Below are 18994 nucleotides of genomic sequence, written 5' to 3' on the forward strand. Positions count from 1 at the left end.
TGCAGGAAGATCACAACACCCCCAGTATCAGGAATAGGGCACTGTGTGCAGGAAGATCACAACACCCCTGGTATTAGGGATAGGGCACTGTGTGCAGGAAGATCACAACACTCCTGGTATTAATAGGGATAGGGCACTGTGTGCAGGAAGATCACAATACCCCTGGTATCAGGGTTAGGGCACAAGTTCTAGTCACATTGACTGATCACATTACTTGTTTTGTCAAGCTACCAACTGTTTCCATTTCCCATCCCCCATATACTGTCAGTAGGAAACTTGGTAACATGAATAAATAAGAGGGCAGCCAATAGGAATACATATTCATTCCTAAACTGACCTTAACTGACCTGAAAAGTGTCAAATTGTATCATTTTCAGTTAGTGCGCACTAACTCCCAGTTAGTGCGCACTAACTCCCGTTAGTGCGCACTAACTCGAGTTAGTGCGCACTAACTCGAGTTAGTGCGCACTAATCGGAAAAAACGATTTTTAACGATTTTTTTAACTAAAAAATCGTGCCTAAGACGATTTTCTTGCCCTGCCACACGATTTCTATCGTTAAGACGATATGGAAAACGATTCACATCCCTACTGTTCAGATCATTATTCGATGACCCAGCCCAGTACATGACTGGAGGATCTACGTTGGTTCACCTGAAGCAAGGTAATAAGCCTTTACCAGACTTCGCCATAGAATTCAAGACATTGGCATCAGAATTACATTGGACCCTAAATACCTGAAGACCCTCTTCTTTCAAGGACTGAACTCTTGGCTGAAAGATGAGCTGGCAGCTTGTGAGACCTTAGACCTTGGCTGAACTAATGAAGTGGGCAACAAGGATTGACCACCGACTTCGTGACAAGGTTCAAAAGACCAAGACTCCCAGAAGACCCCTTCAGGGAGAAACTTGAGTTAAGTCTAAACCCAGGCCTGTTCCCTCAGGCCCAATGGCTAGCGAAGAAGAACCGATGCAATTAGGCCACAGTCACTTGACTTCAAAAGAGAGAAGAATGCGAAAGAGGTTGGGACTATGCATGTATTGTGGACAAGCTGGTGATGCTGTACAAACATGCCCTATATTTCCGGGAAACTGGCAGACCTAAGTCCTGTGGGAGGACTCTTCGTAGGTCTAACTGCACCCTCTCCTCCACTCTCTCTTCCTGTATCCTTAATCTGCATACCTATAGAATACCAGAATCTTACCTTAGTGAACTCTGGGGCAGGAGGCAATTTCATTTTGAAGCATCTGGTGGAACACTTGCGGATCCTCACCACTACCATGACGTCTCCACTACTCCTATTCATGAGGAGCCCTTACCGGGCGAAGTAACTCTGCTCACCAAACCAGTGAACTTACGTACCGGTGCTCTTCATACAGAGACTATTTCCTTCTTTGTGCTAGAGAAGGTCATGCACCCTTTAGTACTGGGGCTACCATGGCTGCAGAAGCATATGCCTCAATTCAATTGGGTCACTCTGGAGCTTTCACATTGGGGCCAGATTGCCATGGTAAATGTCTGATGGAGGTCTCTCTAATACCCTGCATGCCAACTACCCCGTTGATGCCTGGGTTGCAGCCGGTTATAAATATAACATTTGGTCCCACTGCCTTTCCGACATTCAGTTTTATAATTTCCATGTAAATTGTCATTTTTTTTCATATTTTGACGGTGGTTTTCCTCTTTTCTCTTTATATTCCTGACATTTATCTGTGGTCATTCTGCAACCACCTCTTCACTGACTATTGCAAAGAGTATTTTTTCCTGTTAACTCCCCCCCCCCCAAAAAAAAAAAAAAGAGGTCAGAGAGGTTCTGGCAGCTCAACTAGCAGATTTGTAGCATTAATCAATGCAAACAAGGGTGGTTTGAGGATTGGGGAAGGATAAGATGTCTCTTTCCATACAGGTGGAAATAAAGAGAATATTCGTATCCACAGGATGATTACTTTGACCTTGGTGATAGTTAATTTCATGGAGACTCTATTACAAGAAAGCATAATAAAGTATATTGAATTCTGCAGGTTACAGAATCTGAAGCTTTATGGTTTTATCAGAAAGAGATTGTGCCAAATAAATCTTGTCAATTTCCTTGGATGACCAGAGAATTAGATTAGGGTGGTGCCATGAATGTGGAACATTTGGATTGTTATCAACATTTTTGACACTGTCCCACAGGAGGCTCATTAATTAACTAAGAAGCTTAGGAGTGAGTCCCCAGGTGGTTGACAAATTAGAAACTGAATGATAAACAAAGGACAGTGGAAAATGGAGTTCACTCTGAGGAAAGGAGGAGTGTGTAGAATGTTTCACAAACCTGTCCTGGCACCAGCTCTGTTTGATATATTTATGAATGATATTGTAGAGGAATTAGAAGAAAAGATTTGTCTTTTTACGTATGGTACTAAGATCTCAAACAGAGTGTACTCTTCTAATGGAATAGAAAAAGATATATGAAAGCTTTAGGCATAGTAAACTAGTCATGGAAACTAGCAAAGTAGGGGTTAAAAGAGGATTGGACAAGTTCTTGGAGGAAAAGTCCATAAATCATTATTAGCTAGAAAGAATAAAGAAAGCTATTGCTATCCCTGGGAGAGCGTAACAAGAAATAGATCTACTTTTTAAGATCTGCTAGGTTCTTGCATCTTGGCCAGGCCACTGAGAGCAGTAGGATGGTGGGCTTGATGGACTCAGACCTCATGCAGCATGGCATATTTTATATTCTTATGCTGGCAGCTAAGATTCAATGGGACATTCAACAGGACATTGGGACATTGGTTACAATTTACAAACACCCATTATTTACAGAAAAGATTCTTTCAGGCTTAACATCCCACAATAGTTACTATCGGGCTTCATGGCCGGGAAAAAGCCGCAAATGAAGAACAGACCAGACGGTTCAACCTGGTTATGTTGAACACATCGTCAGGCTTGCAGATGCGGCTCTTACTTTAAGAAAAAAAGAAAATATTTTTCTCTTTACTCACACTTTTAAGTCTTTTTGTGCACCACAAGTGAGTTTCAAGCGATATAAGTGGTGCCTTTTGTGCACTTGGATTTTCATTTTTAGGACCTATTTAATGCTCTTTGTTTTTTGATTTGCATTGTTGAAAAATACCATCCTAGAAGCACAGAAAAAATGTATTCCACTCATTAAGAAAGGTGGAAGGAAGGCAAAACGATTCCCGGCATGGTTAAAAGGTGAGGTGAAAGAGGCTATTTTATAGGGATGTGAATTGTTTTTCTGACGGATGAAAATATCGTACGATATTTTCTCATCCGTCAGGTATCGAGGGGTCCCCAAAAGTGATAGGAAAACCCCATGAAATTTTTGTGTGGTTTTCTTATCTTTTTTTTTTTTTTTTTTTTTTTTGGGGGGGGGGCAGGAAGAAAGGGCACACAGAAAAACAACCCCGAAACCCACCCCAACCCTTTAAATTTAATTATTTTGAATCCCCCACTCTCCCGACCCCCCAAAAAACTTTTCTAAAGTACCTGGTGACCCAGCGGGGGTCCCGGGAGCGATCTCCCGCTCTCGGGCCATCGACTGCCACTAATCAAAATGGTGCCGATGGCCCTTTGCCCTTACCATGTGACAGGGGCTATCGGTGCCATTGGCCGGCCCCTATCACATGGTAGTACCAATGGATGTCCAGCGCCATTTTTTAAGATGCCAAAAAAATTGACTGAAGCAAGTATCTCCAGCTGTGACCATCCTGAAGTCCACCACCCTCTCTGGGTTGCCGGCTCAGTACTCTGACTTCAAGGATGTTTTCTCAAATCAGAAAGCAGGCACATTTCCTCCACTCCAAAAATATAATTGTCCTATCAAACTCCTACCCGGTACTACACCTCCCAAGGGAAGGACCTTTCCACTCTCGCTCCCTGAAACCCATGCAATATCTGAATATATAAAGGAAAACCTCGAGAAGGGATTCATTAGGCCTTCTGATTCACCTTGCATCGATTACCGAGGGCTAAACGCCATTACCTGGAAAGATCGCTACCCACTACCTCGCATCAGTGAATTATTTGACCGTCTACAAGGAGCTCAGATCTTCACAAAGCTCGATCAATGCGGAGCGTACAACCTCATGCGCATCCTACCCTAGGTCATATGGAAAACTGCGTTTAACACCAGGGATGGCCACTACAAGTACATAGTGATGCCTTTCGGCCTTTGCAATGCCCCTGCGGTGTTCCAACGCCTGATGAATGAAATCCTTAGAGATCTCCTTTACTCTTTTGTGGTGGTGTACTTAGATGACATCCTGATATTTTCAAGAGATTTGGAGTCCCATCGTTCCCACATCAGAACCGTCCTCCAATGCCTCAGAGAAAACCACCTTTACGCAAAGCTTGAGAAATGTATCTTCGAGCAGAATCATCTCCCATTCCTAGGATAAATTATTCCTAATCAAGGATTTACTATGGATCCCAAAAAACTCCAGGGAGTTTGTGACTGGCCCCAGCCAGTCAGTCTCCGGGCATTACAAAGATTTCTTGGATTCATGAATTATTATAAAAGCTTTATAGCCAACTGCTCAACATTAGCCGCTCCACTCACCAAGGGTACATTGGTACCATCCTCCTTTTATTCTCATAAATTTTCACCTGTGGAGCAGAACTATACTATTGGTGATTGGGAACTACTCGCTGTTAATCTCGCACTCCAAGAGTGGCGCCCCTGGCTGGAGGGCACTCAACACCGATTTACTATATTCACAGATCACAAGAATCTAGAGCACCTCAAGGAAGCACAACTATTAAACCCGAGAGAAGCCCGCTGGGCATTATTCTTCAAATGATTCAACTTTGAATTCCGTTACCACCCAGCCTCCAAAAACCTTCAAGCTGATGCACTGTCACGCTCTCTCGAGCCTGAAGACATCCCAAGGCACATTATTGACCCAGCCTGTGTGTCTCTTGCAGTAACTACAACTGAACCGGCTGGTAAAACAGTCATCCCATGGCGGTTACATGACCACGTACTCCGCTGGGCCCACGATTCAAAACTGGCTGGCCATCCAGGGTGAGCACGAACTCTAGAGATGCTAAGGTGTTTTTACTGGTGGCCCAGCATGATATCAGACTCCCGTAAATATGTGACTCATGCCCAATATGTGCACAGCAGAAACTACCCACAGGTCGGCCATGGAGACTTCTACAGCTACTACCAGTGCCCATAATAACACTGTCATCTGGGTCATAATTGACTGCTTTTCCAAGATGGCACATTTCAACCCACTCTGGAGTCTCCCATCGGCTCCTGAACTCGTTAAACTGTTCCTGACTCACAAATTCCGAATTCATGGATTACCGAAAGAAATTGTATCCGATAGAGACCCACAATTCACCGTGAAGTACCGGCGGTCCTTGACTCCCATTGCCGATACCACTCTCCGTGCCCTCACCAGCAGCGCAATTCATGGTGCAAGGTATGAGTAACATATGGAATCGAGTGAAAGAACGTATCACCCAAGCCGCGGAACATGCTAAAAAATTTACAGATGCACATGGAAGAGCAGCAGGCCCGGACAAAAGGTATGGCTAAGTACCAAGCATATTAAACTGCAACTCCCCTCACACCACTTGGCACCCAAGTACGTTGGGCCATTTCCTGTCCTCCGGAGAGTGGGAGCATTTAACTACCAGCTACAATTGCTACGATCCATGGGTATCCATAATACCTTCCATGTTGCTCTACTAAAGCCTTTAGTCCTGAACTGGCCTTCCCAGAATCCGCCTGTGCCTACCCAGCTGGAGGCCGAGCCTGAAGACAGCCTCCAGGTTAAAGAGGTCCTCGACGTCAGATGACACAAGGGTCACTGGGAGTACCTCTTGTCATGGGAGGGCTTTGGGATAGAGGAAAACTCCTGGGAGCCTTCCCACCACATCTTCGACAAAAACCTTCTTGCTAAATTTCACCGGACATATCCAGAGAAGCCCAGGCCGGTAAGGGGAAGGCCTAGAAGGGGGGTACTGTTGCTCTCCCCGGCTGCTTCCGCAGCATGGCCGGCCCCGCTCACCTCGCTACTCCACCCACCAGCACCGGGCTCACCTCCTCTGCGACCTCTGCCAGTCCGCGGCATCCCCAGCTTCCCCACTCACCTTTGTATGACCAGGTCTCTCAGCGGAGCTCCCGCCGGGGCTCCGCATCATCCTGCTCCTTGGCGCCACCCCTAGACGCGCGCGCAGCCAATATCATACCATTTAAAGAACCAAAAATGTGAAACCCTGGTCCGATGCTCCCCAATGATGTCACTAGCTTCCAGTATATAATGCAGGGCTCATTCCCTTGATTCCTGCCTTGGCAATCGGGTCAACCCCGTGAGTGTCTCTAGTTTGCCTCTGTGTTCCAGTCTCATTCCAGTATTTGTTCCAGTCTCATTCCAGTCCTGTTCCAGTCTCGTTCCAATCCTGTTCCAGCGTCCTTCTGTTCCAGCATCCATCTATTCCAGCGTCCTCCTGTTCCAGCTTCCCTTGTCATCTTGTCTCCCCAGGTAGTACCTTCGGATTGTCTTCTCGGTACTGACCTCGGCTTTCCTTGACTACGTTTGACCGCTACCTGCCTCTGACCTTCTGTCTGCTTCTACGACCATATCTGCATGCTGCCTGGAACTGACTCTGCCTGAACTCGACCACATCTGACTGCCTCCTGGAACTTGACTCCTGTTTTGGCTGACTACCCACAGACTGACTACTGGTAACGGACCTCTGCTTTGCATGACTATCCATGGACTGATTATTGGCGCTGACCCTTGCATTGGCTGACCACGCTTTCTCGAACCTGGTCTTTATCCTTGCTATACATTCAGAGACACTCTTCTGGCCTTCTCAGACTCCTAGGAATTCCGGCCTAAATGTCGACTGTGCACCCTTGATTGTGGTGGGCAAACCGCTGAACTTCCTATCAAGGAGATCCTGTGAGGCCCACCTAAGACCAGGTGACCCAGGTACCCAAGGGCTCAACCCGGGGGTACCTAGGGTTGCTAGTGGCTAAGCTCCAGCTAGACTCTGTCTCCTCTTGTGCTCCGCCTCCTGGTGACAGGCGCTCTCTGGGTCCGACCAGGGAGCCTACCAATCCTGCACTAGGCCAAGAGTCCACCTCCTGGCGCAACACCCTTAGTTACCAGCAGCATTAAGAGACGCAGCATCCTAAAATCCATTAACCAATGTTAACATTCTATATAGTGTAATATGAGTATTACTTTTCCTTAATTGTCCTGATTATTCTAACATACCTGTATCTCTGTTGTGTCTAACTCTGAATACTTTCAATATAACTGCTAGTCACTTTAAAAAGATAACATAGCATGCCAAGAAACTTGCAACTTTAAATATGTATTATGCTTGTAAAGTTATCTCTATTTAAAGTTAAGAAATAAATGTGACAGGAAAAACTGAAAAAATTCATACATTCCAATTAGTAAAGCATAATTTTACTAGAACGAGATCATGTGAAACCAAAAGTTGTTTTTTTTTTAGATAGGTGGCCATAGAATCAGGTCATGGGTACTAGTATCAATGTGGATTTTATTTTTATTTTAGCAAAGCCTTTTACACTATTCCATACAGGAGGCAAAGAAATAAACTGAGCAGCATAAAGGTTGGTCTTAGGATGGAAAACCAAGTTAGAAACTAGATGAGTGCTAGGCAAGGAAGCTAGTGGTAAATAGAGTTCATGTTGCCTTAGGGATTTTTCTTGGTCCAGTTCTGTTTGTATTTTTCTAAGTGATATTTGAGAGGGATTAGTGGGAAAGGTTTGTCTCTTTGCAGATGATACTAAAATCTACAAAAGGGTGGACATTCTTAACAGATTATAAAAAATGAAGAGTGCTTTAAGAAAGCTTTGAGGAACGGTGAAACTTTTGGCATTTGTTATGCATTTGGGATGCAGAGCTTCAAGAAAACAGTGCATGATGGGGGAGAGGTCATGGTATGCATCAAACTAAAGGATCTTGGAGTGATAACTATTTGTATTTGATGATCTCAGTTTTTCAAACCAGTGGGACAAGGCAGTGGCAAAAGCCAGAGGAAAGTCAGGTAATGTAGGGACATGCATTGTCAGCAAAGGAAAGGAAATGATAATGTACCAGTCCAATTCTAGATGTGGCACCTTCACAAGGATATAGAAAGAGTAGAGGTAGCTCCGAGAAGCATGTTCAAAGTAAGACTTAAGGATTTAAATATGTATACCCAGAGAAAAGGAAGGCGTGTGAAGCAGAAACATTCAAATATCTCAAAATGTATAAAATACACAGGAGACAATCATTTTTCAGAAGCAAGAAAGCTGACTTAGGTATACCTCTGAAAACATTTCTATACAGAAATGGTAGATGATACTTGGAAAAATCTTGCATTTTAGAGGGTGGTGGCATAAATAGATCAGAATTCAAGAAATCATGGGATAAGTGCAGAGGATCTCCAGCTGAAAGTGAAAAATGAAGTAGGCTCTATGCAACAGGAAAGGAAAATGGACAAAGATGGCCCTACAGTTTTTACCTATACAATATTCTATGTTTCTATAGCTCTATGAAGTGCTTTCCAAATGAATCTCTCATTCCTCAGAAGTATAATAGTCTATATAATATATTTCAATTCTAGTTGGCTTGCATATGATTTTATTTAAAATAACACAATGAAGACCTCCCAAACCCTCTTCATGTACATGACTTCAGACTTTGCATAAGCTAAGAAGCACTCTTCTTTCTTAATGATTTTTTAATAATGTAGTTTAATTAGAAATTTCAAGATATAAATAATGAGAACTAATGCACTTTTATAAGATAATTGCCATATTAGTACTTTGTGAAGCTTAGTCCTTAATCCAATACTCAATGAATTTCTGTTTTCATTATAGCTGGAAAAGTCATGAGTTCATATTTTATTTATTTATTTGTTTAATTGCATTTTTTTTTTTATTGCTTTACTGATGGGGCAAAAGGTGGCCAGCACCATTTTGACTAACGGCAACTGCCAGTCCAGGAGCAGGAGACTGCAAGACCAGCAGGGATTTTTGGTGCATCCTGGGGGGGTGGGCGGGTGTTGGTACGGTGAGCAGGGGAGCTCATGGGTGTGGGGCTCAATATTTTCATAAAGGGAAGGGATGGTGTGTGGTTTTTTTTTTTTGTTTTTTTTTAAACAGGGAAATAAACTTCATACAATTGATCTGAGGTGGACCAAAAATGGCCCACCCTGGACCAAAAATGAAATAGGGACAAAAGGTTTTGGGGGTACCACCCTAGTATCAATAAACAATGAAATCTTTTTTTTTCTTTCCTTGGTGCACTAATATCACAAAATTGGAAGAGAAAGTAGATGTTGGGCAATACACCTGGAATTAGTTCCTGGAATTTTTCCTTTCAATCACTCTCTTATCATCCATTGATTTCCTCCTGACATAGTTCTATAACAGCTTGATGACTTAAGCCACTTCTTGTTTATTTTAGTTAATGACTTACAGGCCGATACAGTAAAGTTTGCAGGAGAGCGGGCGAGCGCCTGCTCTCCCGGCATGCGCACAGGCCAGTGTCCTGTGCGCGCGATTCAGTAAATTAAAATATTTAAATTAAGGCCGACGGTAAAAAGAGGCGCTAGGGACACTAGTGCATCCCTAGCGCCTCTTTTTGAACAGAAGCGGCGGCTGTTAGCGGGTCTGACAGCCGACGCTCAATTTTGCCGGCGTCGGTTCTCGAGCCCGCTGTCAGCCACGGGTTCGGAAACCGGATGCCGGCAAAATTGAGCATCCGGTTTTCAACCTGCGAGCCGCGGGCTGATTTCAAATTTTTTTTTTTAAACTTTTTTTTAACTTTCTGGACCTCTGACTTAATATTGCCATGATATTAAGTCGGAGGGTGCACAGAAAAGCAGTTTTTACTGCTTTTCTGTGCACTTTCCCGGTGCCGACTGAAATTAGCACCTACCTTTGGGTAGGTGCTAATTTCTGAAAGTAAAATGTGCGGCTTGGCTGCACATTTTGCTTTCTGAATTGTGCGGGGATACCTAATAGGGCCATCAACATGCATTTGCATGTTGTGGGCGCTATTAGTCTCGGGGGGGTTGGGCGCACATTTTTGATGCGCTATTACCCCTTACTGAATAAGGGGTAAAGCTAGCGCGTCCAAAATACACGTCCAAATGCAGGTTAACAGTACTGTATCAGCCTGTAAAATTGTAATTCCAAGAGTGTTTTAAGGAGTATAAGTTCAATAATGAAACATATATATATTTCTTTTAATTGTTTTCTCTGCAAGAGTCTCATGAGTTAAAGTTCAGTAAGCTACTCAGCAGAAAGCTATCCAGATAAAGTTATCTAGATAACTTTAGTCAAATATTCAGCAGCACATATTTGTATGTAGAGATCCTTTGGGTCTCCACTAAATGGTTTTGGATTTCTACCCTTGGGTTAGTTAGCAGCAGAGTGGTGAACCACTCTAAACGGCACCTCCCTGGAGGCTTCCTGGAATGGAGAGCTCCTGGTGCACGATGGGAGGGGGGAGGATGAGGGGCTAGGACAGAGGAGACAGTGGCATTCTGGAGCTTTAGTTTTGAAAGTCAGGAGGGTTTCAGGGCCTAAAATCAGGTTCTCCCAATTTTAGGCCCCAGCCTAGATGAGGAGGGGAGACCTTGCCAGCTTCTTGTTTAGGGCTGGAAATGAATTTGAGAAAGGAAGAGTTTTGACCATTTTTTCTGCATTTTTGAGTCTTTTTCTGGTGAAAACATATGCCTTTCTGGAAGGTTGTTTCCCCTGCTCAGGATGCTATGAGGGAGCTATATACCTCTTTGCCTCATCCAAAAGAGGGTTGCAGGTGACCAACAAGGTAAAGAGAAGATTTTTCCTGGGTTTTTATTTTTGTCTACCTGAGTTTGGGAAGGAAATGTTGTTTTCCTGCCGTCCTTTCTTACTCAAATTTTGGGAAGGCTTATCAACTGTCTTCCAAACAAGGCCTTTCCTCAAGGGAGGCCACCCAATAAAGAAATTTTGGAGAGGAGATTTGAAGGATGGAGAAAGACAGCTGGAGTACTCCAAAGGAGTTTCCATCCTGGGACAGGACAAAGTCAGGGCTGAAGATTGGGAATTACTGTGGAGAGGGGATTCATCCACATCCAGGACATCCCATTCAGCTTATCCCATGGAGGATAATCAAGTTTATAGCCCCTGTACTGAAGTTGAGAAACTTTAAATCTGTACTCCCACATGGCCATCAAACCTGGACAATTCATTATTTATATAATTATTTCAAAATCAATCACAGTAAACTTTTATTTGAACACCCAAATAGTGAGTCCTGCCTTTTTTATCTATGTACCTTCCTCAAAGAGTTTTGTAACACACCAGGAATGAATTCCACCCAAGCCCTGGGCCTTGAAGGATATCCTTCACTCCAAGAGATGAACTCACGTTTCAGGTCAAAAGGAACAGTGACTATATTATTGAGACTTAACCCTGAGCTTTTTATGATCCCCATTGAGATTTAATCCATCTACTAAATTGGGATTACATGTATATAAAGTTGTTTAGGTAACTTTGCTGCATCAGCTGCTTACTGAATATTGAACAACCACCCCCCCAAAAAAAAAAAAAAAAAACCTAGTCGCTGAGCAGCAACTGATCCCTACCCCTTTCTGTACCTAAGAAATGTTTACAAAGGTGGCACTGCCAAGCAGGTGCGGAATCTCTTCATTATCCAGAAAACCAGAACCGTGAAGGACTTCAAAGGGGTGTGGGATAAACACTGTGGATTCATAAAGTCTAGAGGACGTGAATGAAGAGTGGGTGGCTCGCGGGAATGACAGCTACTACCTGGAGATAATACCCTTATTCAATAAACATATACACGGTTAATGTGACTCCAACATTGCTCTAAGCTTCAATGGCAAGAGGAAATGTGGAAAAAAGGATTTGCATTCACAAAAAAGCAGGGAGTAGCTTGCATGTTACGGCGGTTACTACCCCAAACCAAATAAGCCTGATACTTCACTTTCAATGCATATCCAGCATAGCTCTCTGCTTCAATGGCAGGGGAGAAAGACCGATACTTCACACATATCCAGCATAGCTCTCTGCTTCAACGGCAGGGGGAATAAAGAAAAGTGGATCTATATACAGACAATAACCAACAAGGACTGAATTACATAGTCTGGGTAAACAAATAAGCATGGGTGTAGCTTGCTTATTGCGGCGGTTACTACCCCTAACCAATTAAGCTAGATATTTCACTTAGATGCAGTTCCAACACTGCTCTCTACATTAATGGTGGGGATGGAAGGGAAATAGAACCAAAAGGCTACTAAGAGCCAAGAGAAACAGATAAGTATGAGAAAAAAAAAAGTGCGAAGCTTGCTGGGCAGACTGGATGGGCTGTTTTGGTCTTCTTCTGCCGTCATTTCTATGTTTCTATCCTCTCCATCCCCTACCTGCAAAATAAATTATCGGTGAAAATCATCACTCCCACAAGTATCTCTAATACAGAGCAGGCAGAGGAGAGGCTTTTTCCTTCTTTTCTGCTAAATACTAAGGAATGAATTTTCAAAGGAAATACAAGCATAAAAGTAACATATATGGTAGTAATTTTCAAAAGTCCTTTATATATACATAAAACCTTTTCAATATTCATTCATATAGAGTAAATTTTCAAAGGAGTTACGCATGTAAAAGTAGACATTTTCAAAAGTCCATTTATGTACATAAAACCTTTTGAAAATGACCTCTGACCAATATTAGCAATTAGTATTAATTTATTCACTTCACTCAAGAAGAAAAGACCCATGGTTGATCTCTTCTCTGACAGGTCTGTAAAAAGGCCAAACCCCATTCAGCAAGGACTGGTCTGTTCTCTGACAGCTGTAAGGTAAGAGTCCAATAATGAGCCTTTTCATTCAGAATGACGTGAATAAATTAATATTAAGTGTTGATAGTTGTCAGATCTTTCAGCACTTAAAGGTGAATTTTAAAAGCCCAGCGCGTGCCAAAACCAGGAGAGCGCCGAGCAGATTTTAAAAGCTGCCCGGATATGCGACTATTTCCTGTTGTGTGCACAATTTTTATTTTTTCTAAAAAAGGGGTGGTGTGTGGGCATGGTTTGTGTGGAACATGGATGTTCCTGAATTTCTAAATGAAACCAGTGCATCTTAGTCCTCTTCTGCATAATTCTACTTCTGCTATGGATGGGGTGTAAGTCATTAAACAATAATATAGGCATGTCAGCAGGGTTTTATAGGTCAGGATTAACAGGGGAATAGGGAGGCTATTAAACTAGGGGGGACTGGAAGTCCTATCCCTTGCCTGGGCGAATGGAACAAACTGGAAATGGCGTGGACACACTCCCCTTTTAACCCCCCCCCCCCCACACACACACACACACACACTAGCTTGATGGAAATTGAATTTGTACGCACATGCATGTGCCAACATAAAATTGCATGCACATAGGTGCACGCTCAGCCTATTTTATAACATATGCACATATACGTACATGTGTTATAAAATAGCCCTGTCCCTGGGTGTGAGCCAGCAAACGTGCGTACATGTTCGCCTGCATGCCTGTTAAAAAGTTACCATCTTAATATTAGCAGAGCTGGAGAAGGTAAGAGCCTCTCTTCCTCCTGCTCTGCAATGGAGATATTTTTAAGGGTACTGGGGTGAGGGGTGAGAATGGGGATTGTCTCCTATACTTTTTTTGCAAGTAGGTGAGAATGAGGGTAGTGATTACCATCCACTTGCCAGTGTTGCAGTTTTTAAAACTGCCCTGGAGTGTGGCATAGCACCTACTTTACAGCACTGCAGTTGTAAACATTTCTTGGGAGGACACAAGGTGAGTATTGGCAGCTACTCGGCTGCTAGTTTTTTTTAAGTTATATGACTAACTTTAGATGAGTGATTTTTCTGACAGGAGATAATCACATAAAATTACGAAGCTAAATTCTGAAGCCACCTACTTTTATCGCCATTACAGTTTAGCTGGATAATGGTTTTCCAGTCTAAAATGTATCTGATCAGCAGGGTAAGAAGTTTAAAACTCAGAGTTTGTCTAGTTAGCTCCCAAAGCCAGTCAGACAAACCCTATGAACATTGACTTCAGAGTATCTAAATAATGCTATGTATTAAAGTATATGGAATGAGCCCGACATTTGATTTAAAATGTTAGATAGAAGTGAAACTATAGTTTGCAAATATAAGCAGAACAAATACGGATGTCGCACTATGGGGTGGATTTTAAAAGGGTTACGCATGTAATATAAGCACATAACCCTTTTAAACCCGTGACACGCGCAAGCCCTGGGACGCGTGTAAGTCCCGGGGCTTGAAAAAATGGGCAGGGAGGGGCGGTCTGGGGACGGGGCGTGGGTGTGGCCAGAGGCATCTCCACTGCTGCTGGGCCCGGGGATCACGCGCCAGCACTTCACGGGGAAAGTCAGTTGGTCTCCCGGAGGGCTCGGCTCGCGCAAGGTGCACAAGTGTGCACCCCTTTGCGCGCGCCGACCCCGGATTTTATAACATGCGCTCGGCTGCGCGCGCATGTTATAAAATCGGGCAAAGATTTGTGCACGCCGGGTTGCGCGCACAAATCTACGCCTGCATGTTGATATTAAAATCCGGCCCTATGGTTTCAAAGAAATATGTTCAAACAAAAAATTATAGATTCCACATCTATAAGTGCAGGGGCAGCACACAATTGTCCAAACGTTCAAACATAAAAGCAGAAACACTTCTGCTCCTTTCCAGGTGAATTCAATACAAGCAGGGATATAAGAATTCATTATTCCAGGGCTATATCCAATTAAAATCCATTGAGAATACACAGGAAATGAGAAAGAAAGATTCCTAAACTTAGCAGACAGTTGTTTTTTTCAGTCAATAGTGCTTTCTCAAATCATTCATTTAGTACTGGGTCAGGAATTAAATTAAGTGTCTAGAGCTTTTTGTTTAGTGGTGAAACTCACTAAATCACCTAATCCTAAAACAATGTACTTTAAATGTTTAGTTAAAAAATGCAGTTCTATTGTTCTATTTTGATATAGCAAAAATAAGTTATACATCAATGTGTGCAGTGTAGAAAAAGCAGGAGAGGAAATGGAAGCTGCATCAGAGTCACAAGTCAGTGTGATTTATTACCCAGATTAATAAATTGTCATTTTTTACAATGCCAAAATTCATATTTATGGTTTTACCAAGTAAAATGTTGCTCAGACCAAACAAACATACATGCATTTGAAACTTACCCACTGGGGACATTTCTGGCACTCCAGAAGTATAAGGCCCATCCAGAAATTTTGGTTCATTGTCATTAATGTCCTGGATTTTAATGACAAACTCCGATTCAGGTTCCACTGGTTTATTAGTTAATCTGTCCAGAGCTTGGGCTCGCAGTGTGTAGTAGGCCTGCTCTTCCCGATCCAGCCTCTTTGTGGCATGAATATCCCCTGTGTTCTCATCAATAATGAAAATGGAACTTGCCCCCTCTCCTGACAAGATGTACTTGATAGAGCTGTCTCCTTTATCAACATCAGAGTGAAGCTGGTGAAAAATTGATGTGAGAGGAGATTAACTTACAAGAGAGTCAGTGGCATAGAAATATGTAAAAATAATTCTTTTGCTATACAGCAGAACATGAAATTGTATTGTTCTTGGAAGGATCAGCTGAATGTTTATTGTGCAGGCATGTAAAGGACTATTAGAATCTGTCAACTGGCACATATGAGCAAGACAGTTTCATTTCTTTCTGCAAACCATTCCATCTCAAAATGTATTTTCTATCATTTTACAACGGTGCCTTTTTTTTTTCTACCAAAGGCTTTTCCCATTTTATATAATACTGCAGTGCTGAATTTATAAAGTTTTATTGAGTTTAGAGCCATCAAAAACATAGCTATATTCACTTTCTTCTACCCAACAACAGAGATGCTATCATTCCATTCTAACATGTTTTTTCCTTCAATTAATCTTAAATTAAATTCAATTTATACAGTTCAAAGAATTTGTCCTTAATCTGGATGCATGTCTATATATTGTTGTAAATATTGAATGCCCTTATTGCACTGCAACATACACATCTATTCAGGAAAAAATGTGATATTTAACCTCAAGGGATAAAAAAGCAAAACAAATTTTTCAGCCATACCAATTATATACTATTTGGATTTCTTTTATCAGAAAACAGATCCTAAACCATATAAATTAACACCATTTTAAACTGAGGGGCTCATTTATCACTGTGGTGTTATCATGCATTCTTGATGCAAACCTGTGCTGGATCTACATGAGTAATTTAGCACGAATTGAATTTATGATTGGAAAATTCAAGTATAGATATAGGAAGGGTAATTTTCAAAAATGTTTCTTTGGGTAAACAGTGCTTTACCTTCAGAAATAGGCTTTTGTAAGATTACCTACCCAATTATGTGAGTAAACTGACATATGTATGTTATAATTAATAGAGATGTGAATCAGAACTGGAATCGGTTCAGATTCCAGTTCTGATTCACAAGTGGTTTTTTTTTTCATCGGGCCCGATCGCGGTTTTGTTTATCGGCTGTGCCCGAGCAGATAAACAAAAAACCCACCCCGACCCTTTAAAACTAATACCTTAGCTTCCCCCACCCTCCCGACCCCCCAAAAAACTTTTTACAGGTACCTGGTGGCCCAGTGGGGGTCCCTGGAGCGATCTCCTGCTCCCGGGCCGTCGGCTGCCACTAATCAAAATGGTGCCGATGGCCCTTTGCCCTTACCATGTGACAGGGTATCCGTGCCATTGGCCAGACCCTGTCACATGGTAGGAGCACTGGATGGCCCGCGCCATCTTGTGCTCCTACCATGTGACAGGGGCTGACCAATGGAACCGGTAGCCCCTGTGACATAGTAAGGGCAAAGGCTATCGGCTCCATTTTGATTACTGGCACCCGACGGCCCGAGTGCAGGAGATCGCTCCCGGACCCCCACTGGACCACCAGGGGCTTTTGGCAAGTCTTGGGGGACCCTCCTGACCCCCACAAGACTTGCCAAAAGTCCAGCAGCGGTCCGGGAGCGACCTCCTGCACTCAGACCGTCGGCTGCCAGTATTCAAAATGACACCAATAGCCTTTGCTCTTACTATGTCACAGGGGCTACCGGTGCCATTGGTCAGCCCCTGTCACATGGTAGGAGCACAAAATGGCACCGACCATCCAGTGTTCCTACCATGTGACAGGGTCCAGCCAATGGCACGGATACCCTGTCACATGGTAAGGGCAAAGGGCCATCGGTGCCATTTTGATTAGTGGCAGCCGACAGCCCGGGAGCAGGAGATCACTCCAGGGACCCCCACTGGACCACCAGGTACCTGTAAAAAGTTTATTGGGGGGTCGGGAGGGTGGGGGAAGCTAAGGGATTAGTTTTAAAGGGTTGGGGTGGGTTTAGGGGTTATTTTTGTGTGCCATTTTTCCCGCCCTCCCCCAAAACGATGAGAATCCCCATGATCAATATCATGAGATTTTCCTATCGTTTTCGGGGAGCCCCCGATTTCTGATGATTTTGAAAATATTGTCCGATATTTTCAATCGTCCGAAGCCCGATTCACATCCCCAATAATTAACCCATATGTGGACCAAATAGAGGCACTCCTAGGGTGGAGCTGGGGAAGGGTTTGGATTTATGCTCATACATATGAATTTTAAAATGGATGCATGTGGATTTTCACGGGAAATTTATGCATACATTTTAGTAAGTGTAACTTGTGAGGGTAGATTTGGTGGAATAATTTTCAAAGGTGACATGTTTTGGTGTGGCTTATGCACCATGTTACAAAATTACTCCCTAGATTAGAATCAGATAGTGCTAACCCTAACCGCTGATACATGAGCCCCTTCATAAACATGTTTAATATAAGCAATGTATCAATTATTAGCACATGTACCAAATATTGAAAATAAATTATAATTTTCAGAGAGGTCCATGTAAATTATATATACAAAATATCCACTTTGCATTGGTTTATGATTAGCACTGTAAAGATGTAAGATTTGAAGTTATTGTGTGCTTGAGGATTTGTGTGTGAGTGCATGCATACAGCAAAAGTTAAGGGATAAGGAGAGAAAGAAAGTGGGGCAGTAACAGGCATATCACATCTCAGGTCCTGTATATTAAGCATGATCCACCCTTTTAAAGATCCTAAATGAAAAGTATTCATTGTATTGAATTATCCATCATGTAATTATTGTTTATGTTGAGTTTATCTTTTTTGAGATTTGCATTCCAAAAATGATAATGCATATAAAATAAATCAAGCACAGAAAGTATGAAAGGTATATATACAGAGTGTACTCCTCCCACATCCCCTACTAAAGCTCTCCAAATGATCTCCCTCTCAAATTGAAATCAGTCCTCCTGATTTTGCCCTTCTCCCAAAAAAATAAACAAGAAAACATGAAATCATCCATCCCCTCACTCCCTGCTCCTTCCCTAAAACTGAAATCAGGCCTTAAGTCTTGCAAGCCCCAAACTCCTGCCTCTCTAACTAAAATCAGTTCTTGAGGGTGCATGACATGTTAACTCATCCCCAAACTTCCACTTATAGGAACAGAAGACCCATTTGATGCTTCTCTGGCAGGAGGGATCCAATTTCCCTCAGGTGGTTAATAATCTATAGACCTGAGAGGAATTTGAGATCCACGGGCCCATGTTTACTTGATGTTCCATCATCTCGAGCTGTTAGATTAGTTGAGTCTAAAGACAGATTATTTGCAGTTTGCGGCCTTGGTTTTTTTGGAACCTGCAGTGCTTAGGAAGGAGCAAAAAGATGTAGAACGCTTTAAATACTCATGCATTTAAAGTGCATTCAGAAAGTATTCATAATCCTTCAATTTTCCACATTTTGTTATGTTACAGCCTTATTCTAAAATGGATAATATGCATTTTTCCCTACTCAGTTTACACACAATACCACATAATAACAAAGAGAAAATAGGTTTGTAGAAATTTCTGCAAATTAATAAAAAAACAAAAACTGCAATATCACATT

At 42.6% G+C, this 18994-nt stretch overlaps 1 protein-coding gene across 2 annotated transcripts in view; it reads right to left on the reverse strand.

Moving 5' to 3' along the window:
• LOC115085194 (cadherin-7) overlaps positions 1 to 18994 on the reverse strand; it is a 351275-nt gene that overhangs the window by 213717 nt on the left and 118564 nt on the right. For both annotated transcript variants that reach the window (XM_029590921.1, XM_029590920.1), the window contains exon 2: positions 15222 to 15516. In XM_029590921.1, coding sequence (XP_029446781.1) covers positions 15222 to 15516 — 295 coding nt within the window. The remainder of the gene's footprint in view (positions 1 to 15221; positions 15517 to 18994) is intronic.

This window comes from Rhinatrema bivittatum, chromosome 2 (genome assembly GCF_901001135.1).
Source record: "Rhinatrema bivittatum chromosome 2, aRhiBiv1.1, whole genome shotgun sequence".
In the NCBI taxonomy this organism is placed as follows: domain Eukaryota; kingdom Metazoa; phylum Chordata; class Amphibia; order Gymnophiona; family Rhinatrematidae; genus Rhinatrema; species Rhinatrema bivittatum.